Source organism: Grampus griseus, assembly GCF_964374135.1.
Source record: "Grampus griseus genome assembly, chromosome: 13".
Taxonomy (NCBI): Eukaryota; Metazoa; Chordata; class Mammalia; order Artiodactyla; family Delphinidae; genus Grampus; species Grampus griseus.
In genome coordinates, this window is record NC_139007.1 from 15,010,991 (window position 1) to 15,032,211 (window position 21,221).

Consider the following 21,221-nt stretch of genomic DNA (forward strand, 5'->3'; position numbering starts at 1 on the left):
TTGCTATTGTAAAGAACATCTTTTTTCTCTTGAATTGTTTACACATTCATTGCTGGTATATACAGAAACTGTTGATTTTTGTGTATTTATTTAGTAGTTATTACTTATTTTGACTTAATTACAGTAGTTGTTCAGTTAAGATAGATATTTTTTAAGGAAGTGTATTTTTTGTTTACTAAGGGTTTAGATATCAAGGTTAAGCCAGTGTTTTGGGGGTTTATATAAAAATAATCATATTTAATCATATTCTTTAAATCCACTTACATGATAAATTTGATTAAAATATTTCTTTATATTAAATCATAATTATATTTCTGAATAAATCCTTTTTGGTTCTGGTGTTTTATTCTTTTAATATTCTCCTGAACTTCCTCCAAAAAATAATGTAGACAGAGCTGTAGCTACAAGAATATTTATTGCAGAAGTATATAGGAATGCAAAGAACTATAAACAACCTAGATGTTCAAAACTAGGATATTGGTTAAATAAATTAAAGCATATATCTCCAAAAGAGACTAAGCAGACATTATAAAGAAGTTATAAAACTGTATTTCCTAATATGTTTATGTTATTTGGTGAAAAGCAGTAAGTATGGAATGAGCCCATTAAAAAGTTATGTCTGTGTGTGTGTGTGTGTGTGTTTGAGTTTGTATGTTTTTGTGGGAGTATATCTGTGTGTAAAAGGGTGTATGTGTATCCAAAAGAGTGTGTGTGTATATACCTGAATGATCTATACTGGAGTTTAGCAGTGAGGTTTCTCCAGGTGAATGGAGATTATATTTTTTGTCTTATTATTATTTTGAGAAAAAGTGACACTATAGATTTACACCAATTGAACAAGAAGTACAATCAATATCCCAACACAAAAGCAACCATTGCTAGCATAAGTGAACATCATTCCAGATATCTCTTACATGCATAGAAATGCATATAAATAGAAGAATATATGGACAAAAATACTTTAAAAACTGCATTCATATTTTATATGCTATTTTAAATATTTTTTATCGTTTGCTTTGTGAAAAGAGAATAAATTGAAACTAAATAGATTGCTCAACATCAGAATATTGTCAGTATGAGTCTGCTATGGCTGCCATAACAGAATCCCACAGACTGGGTGGCTTATATACAACAGAAATTTATTTTCTCAGAATTTGGGAGGCTAGACGTCCAAGATCAAGGTGTCAGTAGGTTTGGTTTCTTCTAAGGCCTCTTTTCGTGGCTTGCCGATGGCCACCTTCTCACCGTGTCCTCGCATGGTTGTTCCTCTATCTGCATTTCTGTGGACTAATCTCTTATAAGGACACCAGTTATATTGGACTAGTGCCCATCCTAACAACACGGTTTAAACTTAACTACCTCTTCAAAGTCCCTGTCTCCAAATACTGTCACATTCTGAGGTACTGGGGGTTAGCACTTACTTCAACACAGGAATATTGGGACAAGGGAACACAATTCAGCCCATAACAGATTACTTACTGAAAGATACTTTAATTCCTAAACAATCACTTAAAAGGTAAGAAAAATGTGGATACATTAGAATGTTGGGTTATCTTTCTAAAAATTATACATTATATTTCTTATACTACTTCCCACCTTCCTTTCCTTCACCTGTTTTATATATATATAATATATATGTATTGCTTTTACATTGTCAAGTTTTATATTATTTGCATTGTGTTTGTTACTCGGTAAGTATAATTCCTATAGTCAGTTACCAGTTTTATGTTTAAATTGGTTCAGAGTTCATTACCAGTCTTACCCAGTTTCTCTATTTAATCTACTGCCCACTTTCTATCATCAAGTAGAATTTTCAAGGAGGGTCCGTAAGTACTACTATTTCATGACTTCTTTCACAGGAGAGGCTGTCAGCCTTTCTCAAGATTAGAATGACTGGGCACACCTTGTTAGATCTTATTTTATTTCTTGTCCATGGCTGATAGACTGGTTACTTAGTGGCCGGTCTGGCTAATTGTTGGAGGAGATCACTGAGAGGATGTGACCCCGGTGGACCCTTGAGTTGGACCCAGGCAATTGGAGACTCCTTACCCCCTCCCAGTCCTTGGAATGTACGTTCCACCTAGCAGCCCTGTGCTAGCAGCCCTTTGAAGGAAGTAGCTTTGAGTGAGTAAGGTGTTGAGATCATTCAGGACTTCCCTGGCGGTCCAGGGGTTAAGACTTTGCCCTTCCACTGTAGGGGGAACAGTTTTGATCCCTGGTCGGGGAACTAAGATCCCACATGCCGCATGGCCAGATCATCTGGACTGAATATGTGATTGACCCCAGTTAAGGCCTGCATATAAACTTTCAAGATTCTGGTGGGTGGTGTGGAAATCTACTTATCTTGCAACTGCTTAAGACAAACCTCAGTAGGTAAGTTTCCTTGCTTATTACACCTGCCACCTACCAGTGTCTACCTCTTTCCTCAGTCTCTCCTTGCCCTCCAGGTATGGGGCCAGTTTACAAACTAACACTAACAGATGTGTTCTGTTTTCCTCAGTAATATTTAATAAAATTGATTTTGTTGCTGAAACTCAAATGTTGGGAGAATTAAGACAAATTTGGGGTTTCTGGTTTTTCTTGAACATACCAAAGATCTGGTAATATAACATTCTTTTAACTGTTTCTTATTCTCTTAAGGCAAAATTGGCTGTCGCTGTCTTGTTTTGATAGTGTGTGTGCTCCCCAGTCACTGAACCCAGTCACTTACATGTCCTGCCCCATTCTTGAGGGCATTAGAGTTTGCAACTTCAGCCTTAGAATTTGTTTTGTTTTGTTTTTTTGTATATTGCTCTGTTACTTTACAGCACTGAGTATTGAACTAGTTAGTTTACTATGACTTCCCCATTCATTTCGTGGTGGGCTTGATTTATTTGATAATTTTTTCCTCAAGAAGATCTCATGTATTATATTTCCTAAATTCTTTCATGTTTCAGAATGTCTGCCTGTTGCCCATAGTCTAAAACCAATGTGTCTGGCTGTAACGTATTTTGATATATTGTAATTTCTTTTCCTTCAGGGTGTCATAGGCTTAGCATGTTGCCATGGAGAAGTCTGCAACCAACCAGATTTCCCTCCTTTTTGTTGACCTGCCTTTTCTCTCTGGATGGCTGGGGCCGGGTGGGGGGGTGGGGGGTGGGGGAGGAATTTGTTTCTTCTTGAATCTTAATAACACAAGGATATGTTACACTGTTGATCTTTCTGTATCTTTTTTCTGGTAGAGAAGGTCTGTCCTTTCATCTGTGCTTCTCTTTCCTTTCAGGGATTTTTCTTTATGATATTTCTGAATATTTCTTCTGCTTCATTCTTTTGGATCACAATTACAAGGGCATAAAATTTCCTTCCATCACACTGGCTTCATCTTCTGTCAACTTCTTTCTAACTTGTTTTTGATATTAATATTATCTCAAGCCTTTCCTCCATCCCATTAATATGACTTTTAACTCTTCTTTCTTTTTCTAATTTATTGGGAGATGTGTAACGGTTCTAATGGTGCTGTTGTCAAGTGATCTCTGCAGGCTTCCTTTATATTGACTCCTGTTGTTTTGTGTACTTTCTTTCTTTGTTTCTTCATATCCCTATTATATTCTTGCACACTATGAATCAAGTTCAGGGAAGCTCTTCTGCTCTTAAAATATGCTTTCTTTCCAACCGAGATTTTTCTGTCTCTCCTTATAGGCCATGTCACTTTTCCTTCCTATATCTTTGTTGTGTTTATGCATAACTGGAATGCCATTTAAAAAAATCTTGTTCGTGCCTGTCAAGGGCAGTGATAGCCCTTCGGTTTGCTCTGGAAGTGTGTCTATGTGAATTCTCCAGGACACTCTTTCCTCGAGAGATCTCCACTTTGTCTTTCTCTCTCTGAGCTATAGTCTGGGGCCTGGATGTTATCACTCAATTTTCTCTAGCCTCAGGTCATGAGAGTGGGGAAGGTGGAAAGCTCAGGCTCTGCTCTTTCTTCTTGGATTTGGGTCAGTTTCCTGTTTCTCAATCCACTCCATCTAACTGGGGATGTGTTCTCTTCCTGAGCCCTTCAACCTTCTGGTTTGTGTGTGATGCCCTGATGCTTCCAGTAAAGAGATCTCCTTTAGGTTTTTCGTTTTCCTTGTTTCACTTACACGTTTCTCCCAACAGTCTTCTGGTTGCCCCTCCTCCCCAGTCAGAATAGGAAAAAAAATAACGTTTCTTGTGGGTTTTAGCCCTGTTATAACAATGTTAACTGGGAGCCCAGAGGGGTTTCAGCTTCTGCTTCATCTCTCAACTTTTTTTTTTTTCGGTACGCGGGACTCTCACTGTTGTGGCCTCTCCCGTTGCAAAGCACAGGCTCCGGACGCGCAGGCCCAGCGGCCATGGCTCACGGGTCCAGCTGCTCCGCGGCATGCGGGATCTTCCCGGACCGGGGCACGAACCCGCGTCCCCCGCACCGTCAGGGGGACTCCCAACCACTGCGCCACCAGGGAAGCCCCCATCTCTCAACTTTTGGTTCTTGCAAACAGTTTTTATTTTTTCTTATTTATCTGCTCTTTTGTATTCATTTCTGCAACTTATTGCTGGAGATCTTTCATGCCCTCTCTTTATTCCTCTCCAGCTGGGAGAGGGCAGATGGCATTCCCTGGCAATGTTCTTCTCCATGAGTTCCTTTTGTGGGGATGTTTGCAAAGGTGTTCCCTTGACTTTCTCGCCAGCCTGTCTATTTTTAGGAATATTTTTGAGGACTTGGCTGAATCATCTGCTTTCCCTACCAACTCTTCTGAGAGATGCAGGTAAGATGAAAGGACTTCCTGAACCAAGCATCTTTTAGTTATTTGCTTGGCCATCTCTTTTTAAAATCTATGTCCTGTATTTTTGTTCCTTTCATTAGGTGTTGGAGTAGACAGATTCCCTCATTGTCCTCATCTTAACTGGGAAGTCTGAACTATTTTGCCATTTTTTCCTTCTTTTTCTTTTATTCTCCCCTTTTTTATGAGGTGGGCCAATATAAGTTTATTTATTAAAAAATTTTTTTCTACCATGAACATATATATTTTTGGTTAATTATTTTAAAAATTAAAAGTAATATGTTGAAATAGATTTTATATCATTTATTTAGGGTTGTATACCTATCTTTCTAACACAGAGACCATAGTTTCTTTTTGAGCTACTGATGCCAGTTTTGCTACCAGAATTATGCTGGTTTTATATAAAGACATGGAAGTTGAAATATTTTTATGCATTCTGAAAAAGTATAAGCAGCATGGAAATTATTTATTTCTTGAAGATTTTGTTGAATTTACTTAGGTATCTGTCTGGTCCCAGTGGTGATTTCAGGGGTACATTTTGATAACCATTTCATTGTTTTTCATGGTTATCAGTCTATTTTTGCTTCTTGAGTTAATTTTGGTCATTTCCTAGAAAATTGCACATTTCATTCAGGTTTTCCATGTTTGGCATCTCAATTTTTGTAGTTTCTCTATGTTTATAAGGCATTTTTCATTTCTCATGTGTATATTTGTATTTTGTCTTTTAAATTATTACATGTTCTAGAGTTTTGTTTCTTTTCTGACCTTTCCAAAAAACAAAAGCCTAGATTTCTGTATCAAGTTTAGTCTCCCTGTTTTCTAATACATTAATTTTCTTCTTTATTTATTGATTTGAATTTGTATATATCAGAATATCTTTTCCCACATTTTAGATGGTAAATATTTTATGGATTATTTCTTTTTATCCCCCCCCCCGGCAAATCTATAGATTTTCACCATCATCTTTTAGTTTTTGATATTTTGGAGGGAAATATAAGGCCAGTTTCATTTTTGTGCTTTTGTACATGACATGTATATTTTCTATCTAGATTTTTTTATATCCCCTTGTTTTTCTAAAATAAAAAAGGGGGGTATGATGTATCATCACTGGTCTTTTTTATTGAAGTATAGTTGATTTATAATATTATATTATTTTCAGGTGTACAGCATAGTGATTCAATATTTTTATAGATTGTACTCAATTTAAATTTATTACAAAACAATGTTTTGTAGTAGTTATTTCACTATGCTCTGCAATATATATTTGTTGCTTATTTATGCTGTGCATAGTAGTTTCTATCTCTTAATCTCATACCCCTATCATGCCCTTCCCCCTTCCCTCTTCCCACTGGTGACCACTAGTTTATTCTCTATATCTGTGAGTCTATTTCAGTTTTGTTATATACATTTGATTTGTTTTACTTTTTACAGTCCACATATAAGTGATAACATAGAGTATTTGTCTTTCTCTATCTGACTTATTTCACTGTGCATAGTACCCTCTAGGTCCCTCCACATTGTTGCAAATGGCATAATTTCATTCTTTTCATGGCTGAATAATAATTCCATTGTGAGTGTGTATGTGTGTGTGTGTGTGTGTGTGTGTGTGTGTGTGTACCACATCTTCTTTATCCATTCATCTATTGATGGACACTTAGGTTGCTTCCACATCTTGGCTATAGTGAATAATGCTGCTGTGAACACTGGCATGCATGTATCTTTTTATTTTCTTCAGATGTATATCCAGTGGTAGAATTGTTGGATCATATGGTAGTTCTTACTTTTAGTTTTTTGAAGAACCTCCAAACTGTTTTCCATAGTGGCTGCACCAATTTACAATCCTACCAACAATGTACTAGGGTTCCCTTTTCTCCAACATCTCCATCCTTGCCAACATTTGTTATTTGTAGACTCTTTCATGATAGCCATTTTGACAGGTCTGAGGTGATATCTCATTGTGGTTTTGATTTGCATTTCTCTGCTGACTAGTGATGTTGAGCATCTTTTCATGTGCCTGTTAGCCACCTGGATATCTTCTTTGGAAAAATGTCTATTCAAGTCTTCTGCTCATTTTTTAAATAGATTTTTTTTGAAAATTGAGTTATATGAGCTGTTTATATATTTTGGATATTAACCTCTTATGAGTCATATCATTAGCAAATATTTTCTCCCATTCGGTAGATTGTCTTTTTGTTTTGTCGATGGTTTCCTTTGCTGTGCAAAAGATGTTAAGTTTAATTAGGTCCATTTGTTTACTTTTGCTTTTGTTTCTTTCGCCTTAGGAGACAGATCTAAAAAAGTATTCTATGGTTTATGTCAAATAAAGTTCTGCCTGTGTTCTCTTCTACGAGTTTTATGGTTTCCAGTCTTACATTTGGGTCTTTAATACATTTTGTGTTTATTTTTGTACGTGGTATGAGGAAACATTCTAATTTCATTCTTTCATGTGTAGCTGTCCATTTTTTCCCCAGCATCTCTCATTGAAGAGAGAAATTGTCTTTTCTCTATTGTATATTCTTGCCTCCTTTGTAGTAGGTTGATTGATCATAAGTGCGTGGGTTTATTTCTGGGCTCTCTATTCTCTTCCATTGATCTATATGTCTGTTTTTGTGCCAGTACCATGCATGTTGTTTTTGATTACTGTAGCTTTGTAGTAATCTGTCCTCTGTAGATTCCATCTTCTCTTATCTTTCCAGCCTGATTCTTTGCAGGGACTCTATTTTGCAGAATACACATTGCCATTAGGGCTCCCTCTGCCCATGTATTGCTTGGTTTGGGCATGATGGTTATCATCATTGCGCTCTTATCTTATGGGGGACTGCTGCTTGAGCAAATCTAGATGGAATGTTGGGAACTCAACTGTGGCTGATGTAAGAAACAGCACACACACGGTAGAGGATCGGGTATCCAGCGCTGTGCCCATGTAGCTGGCCAGAGAAAGGAAGAATGCCACAAGGGCATGAAAGGAAACTTCTCAGCTGGGTCAGCTCCATTTAAGGGACATCACTGACAAAAAAGTTAGTCTCATCCCCACACCCAGGTGTCAGGGTAGCTGGCAATATAGTTTTTCTTTGAGTTACAATATACTCAGCAGAAAAATCAGGGTCCTGAGAAGGATGGCTTGGGGAGCAATGTTGGGGGACAGAAGTTTGTGTAGGCTCTTGGCAGTCTTTTTTTTTTTTTTGGCGATACACGGGCCTCTCACTGTTGTGGCTCCTCCCGTTGTGGAGCACAGGCTCCGGACGCACAGGCTCAGCGGCCATGGCTTACGGGCCCAGCCGCTCCGCGGCATGTGGGATCTTCCCGGACCAGGACACGAACCTGTGTCCCCTGCATCGGCAGGCGGACTCTCAACCACTGCATCACCGGAGAAGCCCTCTTGGCAGTCTTTGTCACAGCCTAGGTCTCTCTGAGTCTGAGCTGACTACAGAAGGGATTAAAAAGTGTTCCTTGCTATCCACCATAAATTACAAGAAAAGCCAGAATTCAGGGTTTCTTGTCACACTTATTGATTTTCCTTATATTATGTTCAAACTTATTTCTTCCTCCACCTCTGCTGATTTCATGGAGCTATGTTAGAAAGATGACACTAACTGTTAAGGTTTCACAGTGAGTGCTTCATCTTTCCACCCCCTCCCTTTTGAAGGCCAGGTTGTTTATTCCCTTCTTTATGGGGCAGTGACTAGCAGATTATTCACACAGTGATTAGTCAGCCCTGGTTCCCTCATCTCACATCCTCCCCTCCCCGCTCTACCACTTATCACAGGATCCTGGACCTCCTGTTTTCCTGCTACTGCCACAGTTAATTCCCCATCACATCTTCCTTCTGGTTTCCCACTCCATTCACAATAACATAATAACAGTTTTAATGTCATCAACAGCAATGACTAACACTTTTACTGTTGTTTACTCCATACAAAGTGCTTCCTCAGACTTTTCTTTCATTGGCACCTCACAGCTATCCTGCAACCTTTTTTCTTAAATCTTCACTAAGGCATATGTTTTAGAGATTAGTGATTAAACAAATCCAAATGGATAAGGGATGGACCTGGCACTGCAACCCACTTCTCCTCACAGCACATCTCATGATCTTTCTCCCTGTGCTGTAAGTGGCAGCTCTTATGCATTGCCTCTCAGCCGCAGCAGTCAGGTAATGAAAATTCCTGGATGAGTGGGTCCATGGGAAGGTAGCCTATAATGTGCACTTAATTGAAATAGAGACCACAGGACCCAGATAGGTGGAGAGGACCCTTGCTACAAAGTAGGAATGAACAAGGGTTCCCAGACATTCATGCTGATAGACACGTGGACTCTAAAATATTCTTTTCTCTTCCAAAGTATTCCTCAAACTGGGCAATATTAAGAGGACAAACATTGCAGAGGTTCACAAACAATGAACAGTTGCCATAGCAAGTCCTCTGGAGTGTTTTATCAGAGTGCGTGTGCTAAATGTTTCACCACTGGAAGCAATCCATGGGTGGAAGCAACCATGCAGATCAGAGACGTTAGCCTTCTTTCCAGTGGATCAGGGTTTCCTAGAATGGCTTTAGGAAAAAGACGAAGCTGCAGGCAGAAAACCGTGAGCTCCAGAGGCTGGCTGAAGTGGAAAGGCAAATAGGTGGTAGCAATAAAACAATGATTTTTCCCAAGGGAAAGTCAAGTTTGACAGCTTTTGAGAGAATGTGAGAAGCACAGCACAGATTGATTCAGATCAAGTTTTCAGCATTCATCAAGTTTCAGTATTTATTCTTTTCAAGGTTTGCTTCCTGTCCAGTGCACGGCCCGCTCCATCATGCTTTATCGTATATGCCTGACATGCTTCTCTTATATATTCGACATTTGTGGCTCCTGGGGGTTTTGGACTCCCAGATATTTGGACTTAAATCCTGAACTTGGGTTCCTCAGATGATTTCTTGACTTTCTTTGAAATCACCGGCATCTATGATAATACTTCATATTATTCAAGTTTCTGTTTCGCTTTAGCCACCACTCAGGCCACAGTCAGACATAAACATTTTTACCTAATTTAACTTCAGTCCAATACATTCAACATTTCATCATGCATTTTTAATTTTCCTGCTATGTCCAGGCAGTGGTGTGGCGGGCAGAGCAAAGAAAAGTTCTCGGTGCTCATGGAAATATACAGACTTGTAAATGTCCCTTATACTGAATCCCCATGCCACCTGCTTTTCTGTACAGTGTGGCGTTTAATCAGCAGTGTGACTTGTATAGACTCAGGACAATACAGCTGGGTAATATTTTAGGATACTACTGTACTTGTTTCTGCTATGCGTGCATTTATTTCTTTGTTGAACCAGTTATTCAGCAGATATTTAGTGAGTGCATCTACAGAGTGCCAGGCACCATTCTACCTGCTGCAGACACAGCATTGACTAAGACAGGCCAAAATCCCTGCCTTCCAGAAAATAGTGTCTGCACGATATTCAGGGCCTCAGGAATAGCCAAGAGGAAAGAAGAAGCAGACATCACATTTTCGTTTTCCATAAAATGGAGCCGTACTCACAGACAAGAAGCCTGCTGTACCACTGGCCCCAATATGAGTGTTGTTTGGCCTCGACAGTTGAAAAGATTAATATTCATTCTTTTCAAGGTTTGCTTCCTGTCCGGTGCACGGCCCTCTCCATCATGCTTTATTGTATATGCCTGACATGCTTCTCTTATATATTCGACATTTGTGACTCCTGGCGGTTTTGGACTCTCAGATATTTGGACTTAAATCCTGAACATTTAAAAAGTTGTGAAGGAAGGAAAAGTGAGAAAGGGTTGTAGGACCCCAGAGAAGGGTAGGTCTGGACATTGGGGAGATTAGGGATGTGTTTCCCGACCACAAAGTGGAAAAGTTTCCCCTCCAGCCCGAGCGAGGGAGAGGCGGAAACAGCCTTTGGCAGCTCTGTTCCCTGGAAGCGGGTAACGGGAATGTGGTGGAGGATGGATTTGTGGGGTTGTGAGTCAGACTGGTGTGCAGGAAAGTCATGGAAGATCCTCTGCATATAGCCCTGCACAGGAGAGCAGAGGGGGCTGTGGAACAGAGCCCATGACATCCTGACTATGACTTACAAGGATTGATGGCCAGTATTTGAAGACCACAGAGCCCTAAACTCTGTGCCACGCCTGGGCCTGGCCTACGGCCCTTGAACTTGCAGCATCACAGCCCTGAGTTCAGGGGGACACGTCACATATAACTGAGGGTGTGTTTTGCCAGCTGGCATAACACATGGATTCGGCAGCTCAGTTGAGTACTGGATAATTGGGAAGATGGTGTTTCCTGTCCCTTTCAGTCAGTGGACTGAGATTCACACTTGTTTGGCTTTCTTGTAGAAGGAAGCTTCCACCACGTTCCATGAGAGTGGAAAAGGGGAGAACTGGAAGATTGATCGTAGTTTTCCTTGTGATCTGTCTCAGTTGCTGCCGTTTTAGGAAGGGCTTGGTCTGTGATCTCTCTTTTTCCTTTGTAAGTTTTCCTTGCAGTTCTTCCCTTTTCCCAATGTCTTCTTCCTTCTCACATCCTTTGGTTCAACGTGGCCACATGGAACGTTTCTAAGACCGTAATTGTCCTTCACAGATGGGCTGTCAGGGTTGTCCCTTGATTCTCAGGTCTCACAGGCTCACCTCCTTTCTACAGCTCCCTCCTGGCCCCTCCACTCACTCCCCGCAATGCTGTCCAATTAGCTGCTTCAAGACCCTCTCTCGTGAGGCTGGCATCCAAAGTGTGCTCATCAGACCAGCAGTCAGCAGCCCCTGGGGACTTGTTAGAAATGCAAATTCTCAGGCCAGACCCTAGATCTAGTGAGTCAGAAAGCTATGGGTGGAACCCCACAGTCTGCATTTTTACAAGCCCTCCAGGGAGCTTGGGTGCTTTCTTGAGTTTGAGAACCACTGCTGACAAAGGAAGACCTCTAAGAATGAGGTGTCCCATGGCAGACAGCAAGAGGACGTGTCCCCTGGGACCAGAGGGCAGCTGTTCTTTATGAAAAACATACTCCAGCACAGGAGTAAATCTTCCGGCTCTCCTAGGTAAATTATAGCTAATTTTCTCTATACTTTAACCACTATGGAATGTTTTGACATTGTGGGCAACTTTTCAAGAGAATCCTAAAGTCTAGAGATTTCACTTTATTTTTAGTCTCCCTTGTGACATTTTCTCAGGGAATGGATTTTCTAACACATCATGAGTATTTTCATTGATGTATACTGAATGCTATTTGATTGTCTTAGCATTGGGAAAGAAAGAAAGAAAGAAAAGAAAGAAAAAGTAAGGAAGAAAGAAAGGAAAGAGAGAAAGAAAGAAAGAAAGAAAAGAAAGATTTGACTTTGCAGAAAGCATGTGGAAAGTTAAACGGAAATTTTTATGTGAAGTGTTGCAAGAACAGTATAGGTTTTTCTGGTCATTCTGCATGCTCTTCCTGAAACTCCTCAAAAAAAAAAGGAGTGCAGAAAGATGAGATTTAAAAAAAATAAAACCTGAACAAATTTAATATTTCCAACAAGAGAGTCAGCAATCAGCAAGACTTTTAGCGTCTGTGTTTCCATAACACTCAGAGATTTGCTGCCTACCCATTTACATTTTCACGCAGCAGGCTAGCGTGAATGGGGTGCCTCACTTTTGCTCAGACACTGAAGTATTGATTTTGCATCACAAGGGGAAAATATAAATGTAGGTCTTTCTAAGATGACCTCAACCACAACGTTAGAAAATTGCTAAGCGTTAGAGATCTCAAGTACAGTGTTGGCAGAGTCCAGAGGTTCACAATTTGTGATGCATAGTGTAAAATCCCTAGACTCTGTTTTTAATAATCAAACCGGATCAAAAAGGTGGGGTCATTTAAACCTCTATTAAAAAACCAGGACCATCAAACCTCCAGGGTCATACATTTGAAAGAATGTCAACCGTCAATAAAAGCATGAATCGTGAACATTCCCACATTTGAAAATAAAATTCCCAGCGGGTCAGTGATTGACTCTGAAAAAGATCTGGTTCCTGAATTCCAGAAGAATACTGAATCTTATAAAAAGTGCGTTTGGGACAGGGTTACCTCTTTCAACGTATGGGAAGATTCACTCCTATGTTGCAGCTAGTTCATTTCTGAGTATGTCCTTTTGTAGCAGTTACCGGCCACTCAGAGTCATTGCCATCCTGATGTGAATTGAGTTTTAGCTGGTGGTGCTGTTTTACATTAGCTTTCACTGGCTCTTGTCTTCTCTCTTCATTGCCTTGAGGGAAAGGCGTTATTTAGGCATCAAATTATTGTTTTAAAACAAAGGATGGGGTTGTTGATCAGGGGCAGTGAGAAGATTTACTTTATTACCAGAATTGGATTGTGCTGAAGCAGTTTGTCCAAAAGGAAGCCAAGTAGAAACATTCATGTTTCAATCAGGAGAAAAGTAAATATTGTTTGTGTAGGAATAAATATACTAAAGGAAAAAATAAGGCATTTTAAAATGCAGAGCAATCGTGTTTGAGTGTTTTTCCTTATGGTATTTGCCAACATGACTAATTATGTATTAGATGCTAAATCAGGTTGGATTTCCAATTTGACATCGTTCCTCCCTCCTTCTTTCTCCCCCCCCCCCCCCGCCGCCATCACCCCACCCCTCACATCACTTTGTCATCTGGTATATTTACTTGGAGGATGTGGGCATGATTCAGCTCAAAAATTACTTGTTGACTTACCTACTACAGGTGAATAACTGAGCTGGGTATGAAGCTATGAAATGGAAGAAAAATGGGTCCCTTAGGGGAAACAGAAGTGCCAAACTCAAGGAGCTAACAAGTTAGTGGTAACACAGGCATGGACACACAGAGCTATAACTCAGGGCAGTGTGCTATAATAAAACTGCAGACATAGTTTTGTTGGCATCATTGCATGGTACAGGAGGGAATTCATACTTATTTTTACAGAAGAGATAGCTTTGAACTGGACCTTAAAGTATAGGCTATATTTGAAAGGTGAAGATGGAAGGAAACTCTGTTCCACATGAAGGTAAGAGAGATAGGTAACCTGGCTTAGATAGGAATGCGTATGTCATGAATGATGGTTATGGAAGAATCATTAATATATAAAAAAAAGCTCAGACTAAAACAAAGACTCTAATAAAGGGGTTAAACAAACAAACAAACAAAAACTAAGCACTTGGCAGAAAGCCTCAAAGATGGAAGGCATGAATTTGAGATGGTCAATTACACCCTCCACCCCAATTTCCTCCCCATTGGAGGAGACGCAGGAAACCCCATTTCCTCCATCCCAATGACAATGGGGCTATTCTAGCTGAAAATATATTGCCTAATCTAAAGGCCAAAAAGCAGACTTGATAATAGAGGAGTGGGTTCCAGGAGCTCTGAGCTCTATCAATCTGTCAGTAAAACACCAAAGCTTCCAAAACTTTCAGGACACTGTTAATTAATCAAATAGTCACTCAGTGTATATGCTGTATATATTATTTGTCCAAAGTAGTTAAGTTCAGGTTTAACATTTCGTAAGTAAAATAGCCAGGTTCCTGAAGCAAATTTTAGAATTAAATGTACTGGATATTTTGGAATCACGTAGACCCAGCCTATATAAAAAAATCCTGGCCAGTGAGTTGGCTGGAATTCTTACTAAACAAAAGCCATAGCGCTTTGTCATGGGGTTGAGTTTAGTTTTCCTACCACATCTTTTTTTTCAAGTGAGTCACTAGAACAACATCCCGACCCCACAATATGTTACCAACAAAAGCACATCTTTATTTTTCTCTGGTTTCTCTTTGCAGCCAAGCAAGGCTTTGGCCATATTATATTCATCAGCGAGAAATCCCCAAATACCAAGCAGCATACCAGCATCTGCATGGGCCGTGGATTTAGGACAGATTTCAAATCCTGGAAGAGAGACTCAATCTCCCCCCTCTTCTTGGGCATGCTCTAGAGCAAACAATGATTTCACTGACGCATGGCAGACTTAACACTTTGTTTCTCCGGAACAGAAAGGGATCTCCAGCCGGTCTCATTTGTTGAGCATGGCTGTGTACAGAGCACAGAGCAGGAAACTGGCCTTTGCAACGTGCAGAAATGAGTCTTTGGCTTTGGTGTACAGCCTTATTCAAATCCCTCAAAGCCGGCGTTCCTACTGAGACTTATGCTGAGTGTTTACATGTTAAGACCAGATGGAACTCTTTCCCTTTTCCAAGTCAGCACTGCTGTTCTAAGAGGTCAGTCAGCAGTGCTTACCTTCAGCAGTGGATGTTGCAATCATCAAAAAATAAGGTATGGGTATTGAACAGATGAAGACCCATTTATCAGTATCTAGCAGTCCGGGTGTCCATACACGTAGACCTTGGTGAGGGGGTGGGTGTTTTCATCGACTTCGATCCCAGACCGCAGCAACACTGTCTCCTAGTCCCCTGCACGGTGAGCTACCAAGTGGCCATCGAGGGCCAGGAAGAGATTGACAGGAATGCCAGATGCGTTTGACCCAGGATGGGGTGTGGCTTTCCACACACAGCCAGAAGCATCCCTGACAAGCCTGGAGCAGCCAGAAGGAGCAGACATGGGCTTTTGTTGTATTTAAGCCAACAGTTTTGTTCCCTTCTGACGAGCAAAATAAGAAAATCCCTGAGTCATTAGACTGAAGGAAGACAGAAATCATAATCATACTTCGAGATCTCCTGAATGGAGAACCAAATGGTCCAAAATAGCTTATGGTGGGAAAAGAGCATATTCAGCTCCACTATTGACATAGTATTGAAATATCTTCCATCTACGCTTTAAGTCAGGCTAGAATTAAAACTCAATATCTGGAGACAACATCCAAGAACATCCTATGTTATTATTTTTTTTTTCTGGCACTATTATGCTCTGTATGCCTAAGACTTTCCTCACTGCCTAAAGAGATCTAAGTTCCTCCAGAGGATATGTTTTTTCCATTTTCCTACCTTTAAAAGGAGAAATTCTTAGCCAATTTTTGACTGTTGAGGCTCCTTGGAAGTCTTTTCGGTTCATCCTCTTCTGAAATGATTAGAATATCTAGATTCTCAAGGTCCACAAAACTCAGGGTATCCTTGATGCTTTGCTTCTGATACCTTAGTCTAAAGCTCTGCTGCTCACGTGACATGTGTGCAGGTTCCTGGTTTTACCATTACTAATTGTTTAAACCTGGGCAACTTGTCGGGAGACACTTCTCCATGGTTCTCTGTGTGTCTTCACACCTTTCAGGCAGAGGCACTGACTACCTTTGTTTTAGAATTTGTTTCAAGCATGTTTGTTTAGTAAATCACCTTTGAAGAACGAGACAGTGTCTCCTTCTGGAGCAAAAGGCAGGCATGTTAGTGTCCGTTATAAAAATTCCTGTACCTCATTATACAATTCCTGTAACTTGGTCTATGTGTGTGCAGGTCTCACCGGACCCTCTTCGGGTCGCTCTCTAGGAACTGGGGTTCAGGAAATTGGCAAACGACAATGCTGATTCTCTGTGTACTGCTAGTGCTGTGAGTAATAAAGTCCTTTGTTTCTTACCCAGAAATCTCCTGTCTTCTGCAAGCTTTGATGAAACAGGCAGGCTAACTTGCTGGCTTTCAAGTACGGCAAAATAACAGACCATTGACAGTTTTTGACACTTTTAAAAACAGTATGAATCCTCAGTTTCCTCATCTGTAAAACAGACTTTAAAAATAGTACTGACCTATTTGTAGTGAGGACGATAAGCCCTATGCTAGTCATATACTAAGCCCTCAAGAAATATTTGCTATCACTGTTATTAAAGTGATACGTTCACCCTTTACCTTAAATGAATAAATTATTATGTGTAGTTCTTATTTTGAAAGGAAAAACTTATGTTCAAAGATTCTGTTAAGAAGCGTATAACTGCAAGATATCCTTCCTCAAGTATAGTTACTTTTAGAGCCAATTTCTTTCATCTGTGAGATTCACACTTTCTCTTCTCAGTTTTTTTGCAGAACAATTTTATATAAAATCTTGGATGGATCTAATGTAGAAGCGTACATTCAAAAACAAAAACATTTATTTGTTTCCATGGAAAGAAATGAGAAAAAGGAGATTTGTAGAATAACTTTCTTAGCTTAGTTGGGCTTATGATTAAAAATTTAACTTCTAGGGGCTTCCCTGGTGGCGCAGTGGTTGAGAGTCCACCTGCCGATGCAGGGGACGCGGGTTCATGCCCCGGTCCGGGAGGATCCCACGTGCCGCGGAGCGGCTGGGCCCATGAGCCATGGCCGCTGAGCCTGCGCGTCCGGAGCCTGTGCTCCGCAACGGGAGAGGCCACAACAGTGAGAGGCCCGCGTACCACACACACACACACACACACACACACACACACACACACACACAGATTTATTTTCTAAAACATCTTGTCTTTATTCCTCAAGAGAACTGGCTGAAGGCACAATGGAGAAGCTGCTTTCAGCTGAACATATCAGGGTGACCACGTGAGAGCCCACGTCTAATGTGTGAGAGCCTACGTCTAATGTGTAGCTTTATCGCTGCCCTTGATATAAGAAGATGGGAGAGATATACATTGTAGATATAATTGTGTTACTCTTTCTCTTAAGATGCCTCCTTGGATTCCTTTTACTTACAGGGAAAAGTCACAGTTGTTTGGCCAGGTTTTTCAGGCCCTTCCAATCTGTCCAGCGTCACCTTCAGCACATCTTCTACTTTAACTCTTTTACTTCTTCATAGGTCCCTGGGCCTTTTATGCTATTCACCCCTGCTGTACATTTTAGACCTATGTCTTTCTCTTCTTTCTACCCAACACAATCCCATTCATCTTTTTTTTTTAATAACCTTGACATATACTTTTTTTTTCAATTTATTTTTTATTTTTGGCTGTATTGGGTCTCCGTTGCTGTGCGCAGGCTTTCTCTAGTTGTGTCGAGCGGGGGCTACTCTTCATTGCGGTGCACGGACTTCTCATTGCGGTGGCTTCTCTTGTTGCAGAGCACGGGCTCTAGTATGCGGGCTTCAGTAGTTGTGGCGCACGGGCTTAGTTGCTCCATGACATGTGGGATCTTCCCGGACCTAGGGCTCGAACGCATGTCCCACACATTGGCAGGCGGATTCTTAACTACTGCGCCACCAGGGAAGTCCCTCCCATTCATCTCTTGAGGGTCAGTTCAAGTTTCTCTTTCTCTGGGAGCCTTCTTTGCTTCTTCTAAGTAGAATTGGCTGATCCTTTCTTTGTCTGACTCACATTCTTAGTTAATATCACTATTCTTACCCTTAAAGAATTGCTCTGTATTTATTTGGCTATGGTCTGTTTCACCTAACTCATTGCTAGTGTTGCTTGAGGGTAGAGATTGTCTTAATCATTTTTTGTATCTTCTTTGATATGCACAGTGCCTGGCAAATGGTAGATTTTTTTCTTATTGGTGGGGCATAGCATGGGACTGGTCAGCTCTTTTGAGATTTAAGCCATAGGATTTGTTTCATTGGCACCTGGTTAAACCTCGGTGCTTCTTAATACCAGTTGCTCATTGGAACACATGGAGAGCTTTGGAAAACTTTCCAGTGTGTGAGCTTAGGGACATTGACTGCACCTAATCTCATGGATTTGGATTCAGTTTGTTTTAAGTGGAGTCCAGGGGTTGTTAATAATACCAGTAAGTGCTTACATAGCTCTTACTATATAAGGCACTGTTTCAGGCACTGTTTACTTACATTAATTTATAGGCATTTTTTTTTTTGAAAGCCAATGTTGAGAACCACTCCAGTCTGGCTAAATGGCAAGAAAATATAATTACTGAGGTTGAAGTAAAATAATGACACATAATGATACAACCAAGCTGGATTCTTTTAGCAGAGCCTATTTATTTGTTTGTTTTAGTTTTTAATTAAATAGGGGAGTAAAAAAGCAATCCCAATGTGTGCAACTGTGATGAGTTGTGGTTAGACCAGAAAAAATTTTCAGTGACTGCAGGAAGAATTCAGATCGCAGAAAGAGATGTTAAACATTAAGAATCACTTTTCTAGTTGAAGGTCCAACTCTCATGAGACAGCATTTTATTAACCAATTTCCCATAAAAGTTTGTCTTTGCTCACTGGAGCTTTTCACTTTCAAAATGAAAGGGCTAATTTGACTGGACATCTTTGCAGCTATTTAAAGGAAGTGTAACATCTGGAAAAAAAGAGACTGTAATGATGAAAGTAAAGTGATATTATAAGAGATTGGACTGAAAATGGTCTTAGGTTAAAATAGTAAGTGTAGAACAGTAAAAGGGGGATTTTATGTACCATATTTAATTATGAAAAGACTTTTTTTCATATAAAACATATTATAAAAATCGTTTGCTTTTGCATTAAAACACATTTTTCTAGCTGTCTTAAGGAACATGATTAGTATGGTTCGGGCCACCCTCAGTACTGCACCTAGCTTCCTTACTAACCTTTTTGGTGCTTTTCTCTTTCCTCCCATCCATCCTTCATGCCTGCCAGTTATCTGTCATCACCTACCCAGGCGGTGCATGGAGGGTTAACCTCAGTGAGGCAAGGCACATGTGGTCCTGGGCCTGTAATAAACCTGCCCACTTGGGTGGTACCGGGAGTGGGGAGAAGAGTGTCACAAAATTCAGTGTCTACAGAGCAAGGCAACAGGGAGTCATTTGATGGCAGCCATTGGGTATCAATGGAAGCTGGAAAAACATGACCACATGGAAGCCCGATCAAGCGAGACTGGAAGATGGACCCGGACAGTAGAAGAGAAGTCATGTCTGCCAGGCCATAGCCATAGCAAGTTGGATTTTACTTCCTGTGGTGAGCGAGTGTCGTTTCAGGGATCAGTCTCCACCCCATATGTCCTGAGGTCAATAGGGCTATAAATAAAGTGAATAAACCAGGGCCTAATTACTAGAGTTGAGAATAAGGTGGATGTGGTCTTAAAATAAGACAAACTGTTTTAACCCTTAGGCACAAACTGAGAGGCAAGTAAGTCAGAAAAGTGACTTGATCCTAGGTCTCAGAATCAAACCAGGGTTCCTTAAGGGACCAGGTTTTACCTATAGGTGATGATGGTCAAGTAGTTTAGATGTAGGTAGAAGATGGATGCAGTGTTTGAGGTACAGACAAAGTCCATCTTCTTAACACCTAACTCTGGTCTTTCTGATCCATTTTCTTCAATTGTTTCCTACAGATTACAGAATAAACCAGTCTCATTAATCTGACATGTAGGCTTTCTATAATCTGGTTTCAACTATTTTATTTATTTTTTCACTTTTCCTTATCATATCTTCTTCCCCCAGCTCCTATACCTACTTGCTTTGCATAGAGCCTACAATTCTATAATCCAGACTAGTTAAATAGTTTTCTTTGTCTGAACACACCATATACTTTACTGGCTTGATGCTTTTCTCAAAATTTTCTCCTTCTTATTTACCCATTATGTAGAAACCATTCCTAAATACCAAATGTTGGCAGTAATTTATTTTTTCTCTCTTTATTTCCCCACCTCTACCACTGACATGGCTTTTCAAGTGAAGTCTTATGTTGGTGTGATTCATCTTAATGTTTCTCATGAAGCCCAGTATAGTGGGAAAGACAAAAACAGAGGTTTCTAAAGACCCAACTTACTGACCGTATTTTTGACATTACATATATTTTAAAAATCACATTGGATCACGCTGCCGGCGTGCAAGATGGCGGTGAAGAAAGACAAGAAGCCTAAGAAGTCAACTTGGAAGTTTAATCTGGACCTTACTCATCCAGTAGAAGATGGAATTTTTGGTTCTGGAAATTTTGAACAGTTTCTATGGGAGAAGGTTAAAGTGAATGGAAAAACCAGATATCTTGGGAATGTCGTTCACATTGAATGCTTCAAGAATAAAATCACAGTTGTTTCTGAGAAACAGTTCTCTAAAAGGTATTTGAAACACCTTCCCAAGAAATACCTTCAAAAGAGCAATCTTCGTCATTGGCTTCGTGTGGTCGCATCTGACAAGGAGACTTATGAACTTCGTTACTTGCAGATTAGTCAAGATGAAGATGGGTCCGAGTGTGAGGACTAGATGAAGCCATCCCTTTCAGGGCTTTGCTTGCTAACAAAACAAATGAAGTATACAAGAAAACATCTTGAAATGGACCTTTAGTTTATCAGTGAATAAAAAACATGACTCTGTCTGTTAAGCATTCATCTCTTTGATTTAAGTGTATGCTGTTTATATGGTGCTGGCTTTCCTTTAATACTTAAAAAAAATTTTATTGGGGTGTAGTTGATTTACAATGTTGTGTTTTGGGTGTACAGCAAAGTGAATCAGTTACACACATGCACTCCTTTTCTTTTTTAAGATTCTTTTCCCATATAGGCCATTACGGAGTATTGAGTAGAGTTCCCTGTGCTATGCGGCAGGTTCTTATTGGTTATCTGTTTTATGTATGGTAGTGGGTACATGTCAGTCCCAATCTCCCAGTTTATCCCCCCGCCCTTATCCCCTGGTAGCCATAAG

General features: G+C 40.2%; 1 protein-coding gene across 1 annotated transcript; it reads left to right on the forward strand.

Annotated features, from left to right (window-relative positions):
* Positions 1-20,414: 20,414 nt before the first annotated feature.
* Positions 20,415-20,783, forward strand: LOC309831906 (ribosomal protein eL22-like 1; the record flags this gene model as incomplete). Its single annotated transcript, XM_082669271.1, has 1 exon — positions 20,415-20,783. The coding sequence occupies one exon, from the start codon at positions 20,415-20,417 to the stop codon at positions 20,781-20,783; it is 369 nt and encodes a 122-aa protein (XP_082525397.1).
* Positions 20,784-21,221: the final 438 nt, after the last annotated feature.